Genomic DNA, 14,593 nt, shown 5'->3' on the forward strand with positions numbered 1-14,593 from the left:
TTTTGCGCACATTTGTAATGGAAACACAGCTAATGACGCTCAGGTTGGAGTTTTAGCCACTCCGTATTTTGAGATGTAAAGTAGTAGCTGTTCTGTTAATTCACTGTAATCACATGAAAACTGTAATTTTTCAGACCAAGGCCAGATTACTTCCAGCGCTGTTTCCCAGATGGTCAAATGAATGCAAAGATGCTGTGCACCGGCGAGCCGGAGATGGTGTCTGAAGGACGCAAGAGCTTCCCCAGCAGCCATTCCTCCTGTGAGTAAAGAAATCACCGCTGGCAACTGCAAAACAATATGCAGCCATATCAGAGCTCTCAGGCCACCTTATTAAAACTGTGAACAATAGCGTTTCAGTTTGAGCTAATAAGAAATGCCACCGTGCTGACAGATTGTGCTCAAGATATTTTTTATTGTTGCCAAGGATGTAATATGCAGACCCTGAGGAAACTAGTCATGAATGAGTCCAGCATTTTTCACTTCTGACATATGTGACAGATGATAACACGCTCAGTGCTTCACCTTCATCTGACGTCCTGCTGTGCTCAGCGACATGAAGCAGGGAGGATTGCTGGCCATTTTGGGCCAAACAGCATAGCAAGCTGTTTCACCTCAACACTATGCTCAATAATTCACATTTCTTCTGGCGTAAAGGACATGACTGGAGAAAGGTTCACTTGGATTGTTTGCTGCGGTCCATGCAGATGGTGCACAGTGCAGTGGACACCATGTAGCATTGTCTATTACAGTGTTATTTTGGGTATTTTCAAATTTACACACATAACTTCAATTATCGGACAATGTCAACATTTCATTTCATCACGCTTTTCTGAAATATTTAGTGTTTTTGGTTTTGGTGCTGTATAATGTGAACAACAAACCTTGTCAGCTACACTCCTGCAATATTGTTCCTTATCTAACTGCATTTAAACTTAAAACATGATATTTACATAATAGAAGGATTCCTTTGTTTCCACCTTTTTATACTTTGTTGACTGCAGAGCTGTTATATTTAAGTTATACCTGAACAACAAACTGTTGGAAAGGCAGAAGTCTGAAGGAGGAGGCACCAAAAAACTTCAGAACATAAACTTTACTTTAAAAATGTGTCTGTCATCATGGCAGATTGGAAAGAAAAAATATTGATAAAATCATCTGAAGAAACAAAGTGACAAAATGTCTCATCAAAAATATTATTTAGGGAGAATTTTTACAGAGACTGATCATTGGGTATTAAAGAACAGATGTGGAGTTACTTTGTATAACAGCAAACAACTTAACTACAAACAAAGTCAGGATTTTCAGTTTGATATAAATTTAACATATTCTATTCAAATCAAAAGTAATTTTTTTTTATATCCCAAAAGAAATTTAAATAACTGACATAATCTAAATATCTTTGGAGGGTGTCCCAATACAGCGACAGTCTTCAAGGATCTGGCCAATGCAGGACTCATGTCCTGTTACCTAGCAACGGAGATGGTGCCAAACACGAACTGGTAAAAATGGAGCTCAAGGTCTTGCTTTTTTAAAATTTTATACTCCAGAGGTAACATCAGTTTTATTGTCATCTCAGGCTGAGATAAAATGACTTTATTTAATCTACAATCTTTTCAAAAGTATCAAGTATCGTTGCATCAGAATAGTACATTTTCTACCTCATTAGCAGCTGAACTTGTTTTTAGCTTTTTAAAATCCTCTCAAATATAAACAGATTGATTTTCATTTTTACTTTGAAGCCTTTTCCATTGATATTACATGTATACACAGTTCTGCACCTGTTCTGCCTATTTTGAACAATGAAAATAAATCTTTAGAGAAAGAAATCTCCCGGTCTGCTGTCTTTACTGTGACAGACTGATTTTCAACTGGAATGGTTTGTTTTGTCCATGCTCATCCACAGATAACAGAACAATCAGGCAGAATGTTCAGGTAGAAAGAAGTTGCCTTTAGCTGCATGGTTTGTGATTTATTAGCATCACGGTTTGAGCGTGACGGCTGTAAACCTCTTTACAGCAGCATCAGATCAAACATGCTGCTACTGTGTAACAATAACACACCCAGACATCAGATGCCTTATCCATTCAGAGTTTTGATTCAGTTTTAAAGCACTTTCAGTCAGATTTCAGGTTAAAGTTCAACACTCCTCAACACAGCCTCTACAAGCATGGAAGGCTTTGAGGCGCTTGCTGGCCCCCAGTAGAAACAGCAGAGAGGGACGGCTCTCTGCAGGTCTGAGTCTGGATTAGAATCTAAGCAACAAGTTGAGAAGCTGCAACAAAATCACAGAGATTAAATCTACAGAACAAAATTAATCCCATTTATTGCCCAGGAAGATTGAAAAAGGCACAAGGAGCACATAAAAAACTGAATGTAGTTTGAACATTTGCAGCTCAGCATTAAGATTCAAACATTTTTTGAATTTATTTTTATACCACATTTCTTGTTTGTGATACAAAATTCGGACTGATTAGATGTGAAGCCTGAGATGTGGCTTCAGGTCATAAACATCCAACCTACTCCTTCTCTTAGGTTTTAATATTATTGCCTTATAGCTAAAATAAATTGTCTTTGCTATATTATAGAGAATGGATTCCATAAACAAAATTTTACTTAGAAAATATTCAATTCCGGATTATATTTCTTATTAAACCCTGAACTAAGCCACTTAGTTTTATGCAATGAACCTTCAGTTTAAGAGGTTTTTTTTCACCTTCTATTTAATACTTAAAATATTGTTTGTTTTTAATAGAGACTATAATTGTTTAATTTACTTTTAAATGTATGAGCATCCATCATCTTCTTTTTTGGTTTGTTTTTTTGCTTTTTTAGACAGTTTGCTTTATGTGCATCACCAGACATTTCACAAAGTTATCAATAATAGATACAGAACCTTTAGACATGTATGAGAAGCTGGTGTCCTGATAGCTTTTAAACGCCTCAGCTGTTTCCACTCCACTGAAGTCTTGAAGGCTTCTCCCTTGTTCTTGATTAGATTCCCCCCCCTCTCTGAAGCGAGCTAAATAACAGGAATTCATTGCAGGATTCTCCTAAAAGAGAAAAACAAAGCACTAAATATCACTAAACCCACTGCACCCTGTAAACAGCACTGAGAGCAAACAGGTCCTGAAGCACGCCTCACATCCCCTTCATATTCATTTCACCATTTACCTTTGTACATAAAAACCCAACCTATGTTACTGGTGGATATACTCTTCTAAAAGATAACATCTTTAGCATTAGCATGCTCTTTAATGCTTCAATTAATCGTTTGACCAGATTATTTTTCTGAATCTGCCTCCTTCTCTATTGCACCACCATTTATATTTAATTAGCCGAAGATTACAACGTGTATCATCATATTATTTCAGTACCAAGAGAGAATTCAGGTCTCCTCTTCTTGTTTCCGACACTCAGGACTGATTAAAACCAAAGCACTTTTTAATCTAATGCTAATACATATTTTCTGTTGACTCTTTATGTGCTAATAGGAGGATCAGCCTCAGACACTAAGTGGTCGTTTAATATGCAGCTTTTCTGTTGGGAGATAGCAAAGATATCCCACAGGTCATGATAAGGGTCAAAGATCAGAACAGCAGGGAGAGGATGGCAGAGAACAGGGGATGGAGAGCATGATAATGCACTTTGTTTAGTTCCTCAGTCTTTAGAATGTGGCATTAACACTGACAGCTTTGTTATTAGAAAAGCATATGAAGCAAATATTCAGCTACATTAAAATTTGTAGCTGAATTTCACAAAAGTGATTCACTTTTTTTGCATCATGGTAGTTTGGTTCTCATTATGGAGATATAGAGTTAAGAAACAATCTCAAAAGAAATATTTTATTTGTAAAAAAAGGTGCAATGCGAATCACCTCTGATTATTCTGTTTTTCTGAATTTGTTCTTTGTCTCTGAGGTAGTTTGTTTAAGGTGCATGCAGCTGATTTATTATCAAAGTGTTTTATGTTGTTGTTCTTCTCTGGCCTTTCGGGAAGCTGCTGCTGCCTCTGGAGGACCGTCCTGTAGTCGTTCGTAGATACGCCTCATTGCGTTACTCATTCACTTAGTTAATTCTACACATTTCACAAGTAAAAGCTTGTTTATGAGGTTCTTCATGCAAAGTGAGAGCAAGATGAATACTTAATGTCCCCACTCGAGCATAATGCATCCCAAGTGTTTGGCTAATCCTCCTGATTACTTCCAGTTCCACTGATTGTTCTGGTAAACATATGGGCTCCGGATGGTTCTGGAATGAAAAGGAAAGAATTTAACAAAGAGCCAGGTTGTTTCTCACTGTTATCACGTTACATTTTTGTTCCCATTCTTCCATCCATCCTTGATTATTTAGAGCTGCAGCTGTCGACTCCACACTAAAAACTACTTTCAATAAACTCTTCACTTTATTTTCTCTTACAGTTATACACCTCATTTGGTAAAATAAACTTTTTCATGTTTTGGTTTTTAACTGAAACTTACTGTATGTTAGTCAAGCAGAACAGAGAGTATGATGCAATAGTATGCTGGCATCTGTAGCTGTAATACATTTTCATGTTTTATTCCAGTTTTATAAAAGGAAATTCTGCAAATATTCTTTTTAAAACACAGTATTATGTAAAACTGCTTTGAGTTTTGTTATAAAGTTACTCCCTCATCAAAAAAGTTCCTGATGGTTTTTATTCTTTTGGGTATGTTTGAGAAATACTTGAGTCTCCATGGCAACCATTCAGCTGTGCAAAACATCTGGGTGGACATAGCTCCGCCTGCGAGGCACAGCTCCTTCCCTGCGACTTCTCCACTCAGCTCCTTCAGACTAGCCAGCTACAATTAGCAAACAGCTCCTGGGACTTTTTATCAGCTGAGCTCATTACAGGAGCTACTTCTTAGTGAAACACTTGTAAAAATGTTGTGAGGATTTTCTGAAGGTGGAGTTTCAGAAAGAGCAGGAGTTTTTAAAGAAACTTCCACAAAATGAAGGTGTTAAATTTAATGCCTGGACTTCAAATATGACTTTTGCTAAGTCATATTATATATATATGCCCTGCGTCAGACTGGCGACCTGTCCAGGGTGACCCCGCCTCTCACCCGGAATGTAGCTGGAGAGGAACCAGCAACCCTCCTGACCCCATTAAGGACAAGGGTGAACAGAAAATGAATGGATGGTTATTATATATATAGCATGTTTTCTGCAATTTAACGTGACAGAGTTACTTTATTCTGAAATACAATGGCACCATGTACCTGAAACATACATAATACTGCCTCTTTAAAGAGTTTTTGGAAATGTTTACACTTAAAGTAAATTTCTTGTTGGAAGTCAAAGTTAAAATGTTCAGTGTGGGACTGACAAAGTTTCCAGGATAATGTAACTCTGTCCTTCCAAAGGACAAATTAAATTGCCTGAACTTTGTTTAGAGCCAAAAAGACAAATAGTGTGGGCTGCTGGGAGGTTTGGGATGTGAAGGAGTCGCCTGAAAGTGAGATGGATGGGCACTGAGGGATGCTCAGACTCCGGAACTTTAAAGTAAAGGTTAGTGTCTAAAAAACATCAGTGAATCTGTGTGGGTTGTGTGTAGCTCTCTCCAAACTGAAAAGTGTTAATTAACTTTATCTGCAGCAGGATTTCCATCTTCTTTCCAGTCATAAATTATTAGTTCTGTTATTCCTGCTCTTGAGGAATTCAGTCACATAAACTCCCATTTGGTTGCAGGCTGCAGGAAGACATTATCATTTTAACTGTGAAGTTTAATAAAAAAAATTAACTAGTTCCACTACATGCTGAAATGTCCTTGGGCAAGACACAAATTCCCATGTTGCCCCCGGCAATGAGCTGATGAGAAGTGGATGGATTGAGAGGAAGTGCTACTGAAACAAAGTGATTCCTAAACCCTTTATTTTCCTGGAAGAGCAATATCTGATGATGAGGAGGATTAACAAGCCATTTGCCTCAGCATAATGCTAGAGAGCAATTCTCATGTAAAAAAGAGAAATAGACACATTTGGGTAGATTTTAGCTGAACTATCTCTTCTATAATTTAGGTTTTAGAGACTTACTGTGCCAGCAATAAAAATGTAAATTTTTTTGTGATTACAAGACTTAATTTGAAAATTAAGACACCCATTAAGTTCACATTTCACTCTTATTAACTGCATCACAAAGAATAAATGTACTTTTATTCTGAATGGATGAAAATGTTTTGCTCTCAGTGTCAGTCATCTCCGTCACACATTTACATCCAAACTGATTTCATTTTGAATTTTTGTGAGTTCAGTCTGAACAGGCTATATGGTTCCTGCCCTGTATTTTTTTCACAATGTGTTCCTGTCCAACTACCAACTTACTTCATTTGATAAATAAATGACTGGACCGTTCTAACACATGAGTATGTGTTGATCTTCAGGGTCATTGTTGAGTTGGAAGGTGAAGCCTCAAAACGTTCGTTTTCAGGCTTTTTTATATTTTCTCTACAGTTGTCCTGTTTTCCTTGTTCCTGTGAAAGAAGCAGCATAATTCTGCCATCACCATGTTTCACTGTGGAGGGTGAGGTCAGGATGTCAAAAGGTTTCATTTTGATCTTATCTCACCAAACATTTTCTAAGTTTCCTGTTTGGCCCTCATGGCTCGTGACAAACTGAACAAGTTTGCGTATAAATAATTTTGCATACCATCTAAGGTTTACATTTGAATGCCTTTCAACTATTTTCAGGAAATTTGTTTAATTTAAGAACCAAACTACTTAGATCAGGTAAATCCCTTGTTATCACATCAGATATCTGAATGATCCTTTCTGGTTTCAATCTGAATAGAACCGTTTTTATTGGATCACTTCTCAAACAGGAGAGTCCTGGAGGCAGTTTGACTCTGTTTCCCTCTTTTCTGAGAGCTCTTCTTCTGTCATATGTTCTGGCCAGCTTGCTAGTTGAGTGACAAATGTGCCCGCTGTTTGCTTTGCTGCAGCATAAAATCGCTTTGCCTCAGCAAAAACTCAAATGGTTCCACTGTCCAACCTTCAATTCCCACAATTAGACCAGCGCTGTTCCTCTTCTACTTCCCAGCAGATGTTGCTTAATGTCCAGGCCTGCTGTCCATTCACCTTCATGTAGCACAGAGCTGTGAAATCTCAGTGTTGGCTGCCATGTGCAGTGGTGAGCTGCTGGCCAATGTAATTGATTCAATGTTTACAAATCCTTGAGCTTGGCACGGTCTTTAAGATCATTTTGTGATTTTGTATGCACACTGATTACACCTTCAGTTAGAAACCTGCAGCCTTGGTTGAGGACCAAAGACCTGACATGATTGCTTCTGTCCTGCAGTTACCAAAAACACTTTAATGATTTTAAAAGGTTGTTTTAAAAATATCTTTCACCAGCATGCACATGACCATCCATCGCTAATACACTGAAACTTGGTCAATGCTTTGACCTTTTCTGGAACAAAGCTGTTGATCTGCTTGACGTCGGTCTCTTTCTGCCTTCCAGTTGCGTTCTCTGGACTCGGCTTCACCTCCTTCTACTTGGCCGGAAAGCTGCAGTGCTTCACAGACGGTGGCCGCGGTCGCAGCTGGCGTCTTTGTGCCATGGTTCTACCTCTTTACAGCGCCATGATGATTGCACTGTCCAGGACGTGTGACTACAAACACCACTGGCAAGGTCCAGCCAACAACACGGCTTTCATTTTACCTTCACCCGTTATAATGTTAAACTTTACAGTATCTGCAGTCACATCGCTGTAAGCTGGATGGTTATTTAAAATTATATTAGTAATTGCATTTATTACTTTAAGCATGTTTCTTTGGAGTTAGTATGCTTAAAGATGACTACTGGTGGAAATAACAAATTGAGTCACTCAGAAAATCAATTTCTTATTAAGACTAAAGATAGGAGTTTTTTGGATGTGTTATGGCTGAGTTTTTTTTAATTTTCTTATTTGTGAAAGCAAAGTTACAGAGTCTGGAAGAAGAGTGAGGTTGTTAAAAAGGACAGAGAAAGATGGAGGTACCCGGGAGATATTTAATAATAAAAAAGGACCAACTTGCAAAAGGAGTGGTGAGAAGAGGGCAGTGAAACCAGAACAATGAGAACCTGTGGACTTAAATACTGAGGGATGACTGAAGAAGAACATCAGATGCAGGTGATGAAATCAGGTGATTGGGGACACCTGTGGGAAGGAGCGAAGCGTCAAGCTGAATAAAGATGAATGATTAACATAAAGGAGCTGAAATAAAACTCTGAGAAACTACAAAATGAGAGAGAACGGAACAATAGTGAAGCAACAGAACAGAGCATAACGTTATCCTGCAACCTTGGATGGCTGAAGGGAACGTAGAGAACGATCTTCCCTCAACGTGTGATGCTGCGGTATGAGAAAGACGAGACACACGTTGAGCTTCCTTCACGTTCAACCAGAAGATTTATTCTTCTTGTGTGCTCAATCTTCTCTATGCCACCAGCGCGACAGTGGCCCAATTTTCTTACTTATTGTTTTTATTTACTAGTAACTTGTTTTTCAATCCTCTACAATAACAGCAAAAAGATCCGAACATAAGAATTACCTAAGAAACAAAATACATTAAAAAAGTCTAATGGAAACACATTATTTTCAAAAATAGGAGAAACAAATAGAGTACAGCGAGAGATAAAAAAAACAAAAAAACAATGATCCAAACCCAAAGAAGATGACATGAGGAGGAATCCTCACAAAATTGAACAAACCAACACAAGTTTTAAAATGTTACATCTTTTAAATCTTCATCTTCTGGAAAAGTAAAAGAATGACCCGAGGGAGACTGAGAGCCAGAACTGCATGAGTGTGTGAGTTTCAGATAGAAAAGAAATAACATGATGACAGCTCCATCACATTGTGTTAATTAGTTTTAGAAAGCCATATGTTCTTGGCAGCAAACCCAACAGCTCTTTTTACAACCTGGTTTTATTTATTTATAACCAAAACAACACAATTGCAGCATTTACAAGAAAGCCCATCATTTTCTGAATCCTCCCTGGATCTAAGTTTCCCTCCTGCTCGCACTCCGTCGGCTGGAAGTAAGCTGCAATAGAGTAGTCCATTAAATTTGAGGGTCCCCAATCTGCTGCCAGAGTAAACACAAGCTGGGAGCTCCCATTAGCCCAGATGCTACACTGTGCTTGATGAATATTAATACTCTCACCATCACTAAACTAATCTATTAAATCAAGTCACAGTCTGGTAAATCCAGTTGACAGGATTCAGAAGAACGTCCAGACCACCGGCTCATCCACTCTGCAGATGAATGGACGATGATCCAATTTCATGTTTCATTCAACTTCTGTTTTACAGGGCAGATATTAGGGAAGTATAGTTCAAGTTTGATCTATCTTGGGCAATACCTGCTTAATATTCATTACAGCAGTGCTATATTTTATGATGTATGATAGTTAGAATGGGGTCAGCTGTAATACAAACCTGTTCAGCCTCTGACAGAGTACCAGAGATGGCCCGGCCCGAGGTGAGTGAGCCAGCTCAACGATTCATGGCTCTGCCTTTCATGTTGCTTTCATCAACCTCTAAACTTGGCAGCGGTGATGAATGTTCACTGAAACATTGCAGCCCATACAGCAATGCCTAATTAACTGGGCCTGTTCCACGACAGCAGGTGTTATTTATCACCACTCTCCTACAGGGGAACAAGGGAATCCCTTCGAACAAGTATCACTTCAGTTAATGTTGCTTTTAGAACCATCATAGATACAGGCATAATATCAGAACAAAATAAAGGATTTTGTTTTGATAGTTTTAGTTTTAGTCAAAAATACAATTGGAGACGGGGTTTTGAATAGAAGAGTTGGAGATTTTAGAGAACATCCTGAAAATCCAATATGACTGCTTTGCATGTAAGATTTAAGGGTAACACACAACGGTGGCGTCGGGTCGGCAGATGCTTTTTGAACCTGTTCTCTTTAGGTGTAAGGAGTCTCTGAATAGAACTTAAACCCAAAATCCCACCCAGGTTCTGCTTTACTACAACTGTTTCTACAGTTAATTCTCAATTTAATGCAAAAATACTTGAATAATTCTAATTGAATGTTGTTTGAAATCATATTATACACATTTCTTTAAGAAGTTGTTGAATAACCTGATTATCTGTAGTCCCATAAAATTGAGCAAATTGAAATTGTAAAAGTAAAAAAAAATTTAAGTTTTTGCACTGGAATGAAGTTATTTTTTTTGTCCGTATTAAAATTAGTTGATTGATCAAAATTGCAATGGAAAGACTTATTTTGCATCAGATGAGTCACATGATCAACAACCAGATGTCGCCACTGACATAAACCACAAAGAAGATGACAGGAAGTTGTAGGAGGACGAAGGTGCAGCATGTTTTTAAAGACTTATCGTGTGAACAAACTTATACATCTTTGATTTTTATTGCGAAATTGTGTTTTTCTGACATTAGTGGAATATTTGAAAAGTTTCGAGTACATCTGTAATGGAGATGAAGCTCCTGTTGCCTCTGACTGAAGAAACTTGGTAGTAAAACAGTTTGATGAAGAGGATGTTCATTGTTGTCCTCCTTTACTGAATCGTCTCCAAAGGTTTTATTTCACTCTCCACAACAGACTTATGCAAGACATGCAGCATGTTACAGGAAACACTGAAGGGTATTGAAGCAGCACCGTCTGCTCTGTTCCTTCTTTTATACGGCTTCACTGTAGCGTCTCCAGTGACGCCTGCTGTTCAGGTCAATGTCGAGGCATTTCTTCTCACTTTCTCTGGATGTTTTTCATTAGTGTTTCTGGTGGAAGAATAATTCAAAATGGTGGGAGAAATTTTTTTAATATTGAAAAATAAATATATGACAATAAGAGAATATGAAAGAGAAATTCTTTCCTTTAGTGGACACTGAGAAGAAAAGTGATGAATACCTGCTTCACCAGTATTTATTTCTGTGTGAGTGCAAATAAATAGATTCATCAGTCACTGAATAAGACACACCTTTCTGTAATGTGATTGGAGCCCTTTCACAAATGATTTTAATTCTTTGTGGCATATACTCAGAAACAGAGTACAGTGAATGGAGATAGTCGTGAAATGTAGTGAGTTACCTGCTGGCAGTGGTGTCATCATAACGTGTCGCCAAAATTTCCATTACAGGCTGTGGGTGGTAACAGGTGGGTTTTGGATTTGTAAACACTTCCCAATTGATTTATTTATTATAAAAGTGGAGACAAAATAATTACTAAAAACATCTTGTAACTTAGTGTAAACAAAAACAAAATCTCAATTTAATGTTTGAAGGTATAAAAAAGTGGTCAAAAAATCATTTTACAAAACCTCCCGTTCACACCAGACATTTACCAAACAGTCCTCCACCAGGCACCCGGTGTGACTTCATTACTCAAATTAATGGGATTCTCTAACAATTAGCAACGTAATCTAAACAATTCCAAATATAAACATTAATTACAAATTTTGGTTTTAAATTAACTTAAATATATTCCAACTACCCAAAGAACAAAACTAGATTGGTAGGAATTACAAACATGTAGCATAAATGGCCACAACAACACGGGTACCCACGTGGCCAGAGATGGTAGAAAACCAGGCTTTGAAAATTTCACAGTTGGGGCCTAAAAGGTTGCCAAGAAAATTTTCTCACATCATTTCAGCTGCAGCAATCTGAACTGTTGACACAAAGGAGCTTTCTTGTTATTTACTTCAAATCCTGACCCTTTCTTCTGAATCTCACTGCTGGAATCAAAAGTCCGTAAAGCAGGTAACAAATTTTCATTTCGGTTCTGCCCAAACCTGATGCCTTTCTGTTATTTTAGCCTCAGTTTAATGACAGACTCCTAGTGTGGTTTTCTGCTGCTGTAGCGCAGCTGTTTTATAGTTTGAGGTGTTGGGTATTTAGGACAGTATTCTGTCCACCTTGTTTGTAAAGAAAACGTTCTAATAGCAGCTGTTGGATTTTTTCTAAATTTAAATCAATCAGCCCATTCTCCTCAAACGTCTGATTTCATCAAAGGTCCAGACACCTTTTGCAATCTGGACATTCTTACTTTTTTTTAGACCTTTTCTGTAAACCAGTGAGATGACTTCCTGTAGGTCAGGTTTTGTTTTTTGCAGCCATGCTCAGTTAAATTTTAGCCAGTCTTTTTTTACTGCATCATGTTTTCTAATTGCGTTGTAAACTGGCTGATTTGCTCTTTGTGTAAACAAGCTTTTGGACAGATCTACCTAATAATGTGGCCGGTCATTGAGCATTGCTATTAGCTTGTAATTCCAACACTTGTTAGCCTGAAAAGAGAGCATGGCCATTAAGAAATCCCTCAGGTTTTCAAACCCAAACACAGTTAAAATTGGCTCATTTAATTCCCAGATCAGATTCTAATTTTAGTCTGTTGGTGCTCAGCTCAACTAAAGTGTTTGTAATCACCTCCCACATAATACCAGGATTTCTAAAAGCCCCACCGGAGGTACCTGCACCACAGTTTGAGAACCGTGTCATTAAAACGTGTTTGTGTGACTTTGCAGATGCCTTTGTGGGAGGAGTGATCGGGTTGCTGTTTGCTTACATCAGCTACCGCCAGCACTACCCCCCCTTCCTGCACATGGACTGCCACCTGCCTTACGCCAGCCTGGCTGCTGCCAGCAGGGCGCCCCCCCCGGCCCAGGATGACCCGCAGCCCGTCGACAACGCCACCACCCTGCCCATGGAGGGCTTGACCGAGGGGCCAGTATGACTAGTGGCCCCCACTGAGACGGCCTCCTCAACGCCCACCAAGCCGCCAAACCCACCTCCCCATTCCTAACAATGACTGGCTCTGATATACATTCCACTGGACAAAACAAAAAAAAACACTTCAACCATTTCCAAACGTTGATAATTTGTCTCGGTGACATCTACTTTTTTTTTTTATCTTGATTTTGCGCAGCAGCCGTTAAAGTTTATATTTAGATGTTAGAGAGGAAAGTCGGGATGTGGGACATCTCCTCTGAGAAAGCAGAGAGAACAACATGCTGCAAACCTGGGGAAACTTCGTGTTTATGGCTGTGAGCAATGAGTCAAATATTTCCACTTTCTGCAGAAACCTTTGCCTAATGAGAGGCGGGGTTTTAATGTTAGATGCTGCACTAGATTGATTGTTTTGGTGTTGAAGGATCAGTGAGGTAGTCTGACTTCACAGCAACTAAACCATAAAATTACATCATTACCACAAACAGATTATAACAACTGGACTAAGAAATGACATGTTCCAGGAAAACAGAGTTTTTGTCTTAAAACACAAGGACTTTCAACCAACCTGCTCTGATTTTAATAATTTTTGGTTGCCCATAGCAACATAATGATAAACATAGATCTGATACATCTGTGCAGAGGCAGTGGTACCCGTCAAAATAAAGTTCAATATTCCATTACTTCCTGCTCTCCAGGGCTCACATGACCTGCACATCCTCACTCTTTTTACTACCCATCCTCCCCTCCCTATTCCTCTCTGTCTCTTTTTCTCTCTCTCTCTCTAAACCGAATCTTCTTTTTCATACAAGCAGCATTTAACATGTTCACAGAGGTTGCACAGAGACATGGACCCTCAATGAGTGCAATCAATTATGAACAGGTGGGAGTGGGCACGCAGAAGTGCGTCTCGATAGGCACAAACTCCAATCTGATCCTGCATTAATCCTCATTAAGTGAGGTCAGCCTCGGCTGCTTATGAGGATATTAGGAGCGGGCGAGCCAGCTCGCTAACTCCCAGAGCTTGGCAAATAGCTTTTAGCTCACTGCCCCCCCCCTCTACGCACACACACACATAGATGATCCAGCCTTAAGCACAAGCCGGGTGATTTTGACGTATTATTCATCCATTATAGCTCCATTATTTGCTAACATCCAGAAAGCTTGTTGAAGGGAGATGACACCAAAGATTTAAAGCTTTTTTTCCCTCCTCGGGATGCAGGCTTTATCAACAGAGATGGCATCTAACAAGATTATTGCCCCCTCCCCAACTTTTCCATATCATCTACAAACCAATTTGTCGCCTCTTGAGAGCTGTTAGAAATGATGGATCACTTTGTTGCCTTGGTTACTGGCTGTTTTTTGACATTGTGGTGACATTGACGGGAAGGTGCAGTCTTAGTTCACCTCTAACCCAGCATGGACTCAGAACATGCCTCAGAAAACCACAACAAATATCTTCATCTTTGCATAATTGTTTTTTCAACCATCATTGCACCAGTTTATGACGGCTATGTTTATTTGTCAATGAAAACTAAAGGAGTATTGGCATAATACTGCAGATATCATTGCACCAGTTTAGATATGTTTATTTGCAATGAAAACTAAAGCCAGGATGTGCAGGTGACCTGAAGGCTGCTGCCAAGGAAACCTGGGTTTCCTGAACTGCTCAAATCTAAAAAATAATGAATTTATGTTATTAAAGTTGAAATATATAAATGCAAATTAATCTGGCATTTCAACTGCTTTGAAATCTAAAAAATAATGAATTTATGTTATTAAAGTTGAAATATATAAATGCAAATTAATCTGGCATTTCAACTGCTTTGGATTAACTTGCTGGAAAAAATCTTTCCGATGTAATCGTCTTAATAAGAGT

The 14,593-nt window shown here is 38.7% G+C and overlaps 1 protein-coding gene across 3 annotated transcripts in view; it reads left to right on the top strand.

Annotated features, from left to right (window-relative positions):
* The window catches only part of plpp4 (phospholipid phosphatase 4), a 48,502-nt gene extending 34,232 nt beyond the window's left edge, over positions 1-14,270 (top strand). For all 3 annotated transcript variants that reach the window (XM_044135922.1, XM_044135923.1, XM_044135925.1), the window contains 3 exons: positions 135-259; positions 7,478-7,648; positions 12,513-14,270. In XM_044135922.1, the coding sequence (XP_043991857.1) occupies positions 135-259; positions 7,478-7,648; positions 12,513-12,721 (505 nt within the window). In that variant the 3' untranslated portion in view covers positions 12,722-14,270. The remainder of the gene's footprint in view (positions 1-134; positions 260-7,477; positions 7,649-12,512) is intronic.
* Positions 14,271-14,593: the final 323 nt, after the last annotated feature.

This window comes from Gambusia affinis, linkage group LG13 (genome assembly GCF_019740435.1).
Source record: "Gambusia affinis linkage group LG13, SWU_Gaff_1.0, whole genome shotgun sequence".
Classification (NCBI taxonomy): Eukaryota; Metazoa; Chordata; class Actinopteri; order Cyprinodontiformes; family Poeciliidae; genus Gambusia; species Gambusia affinis.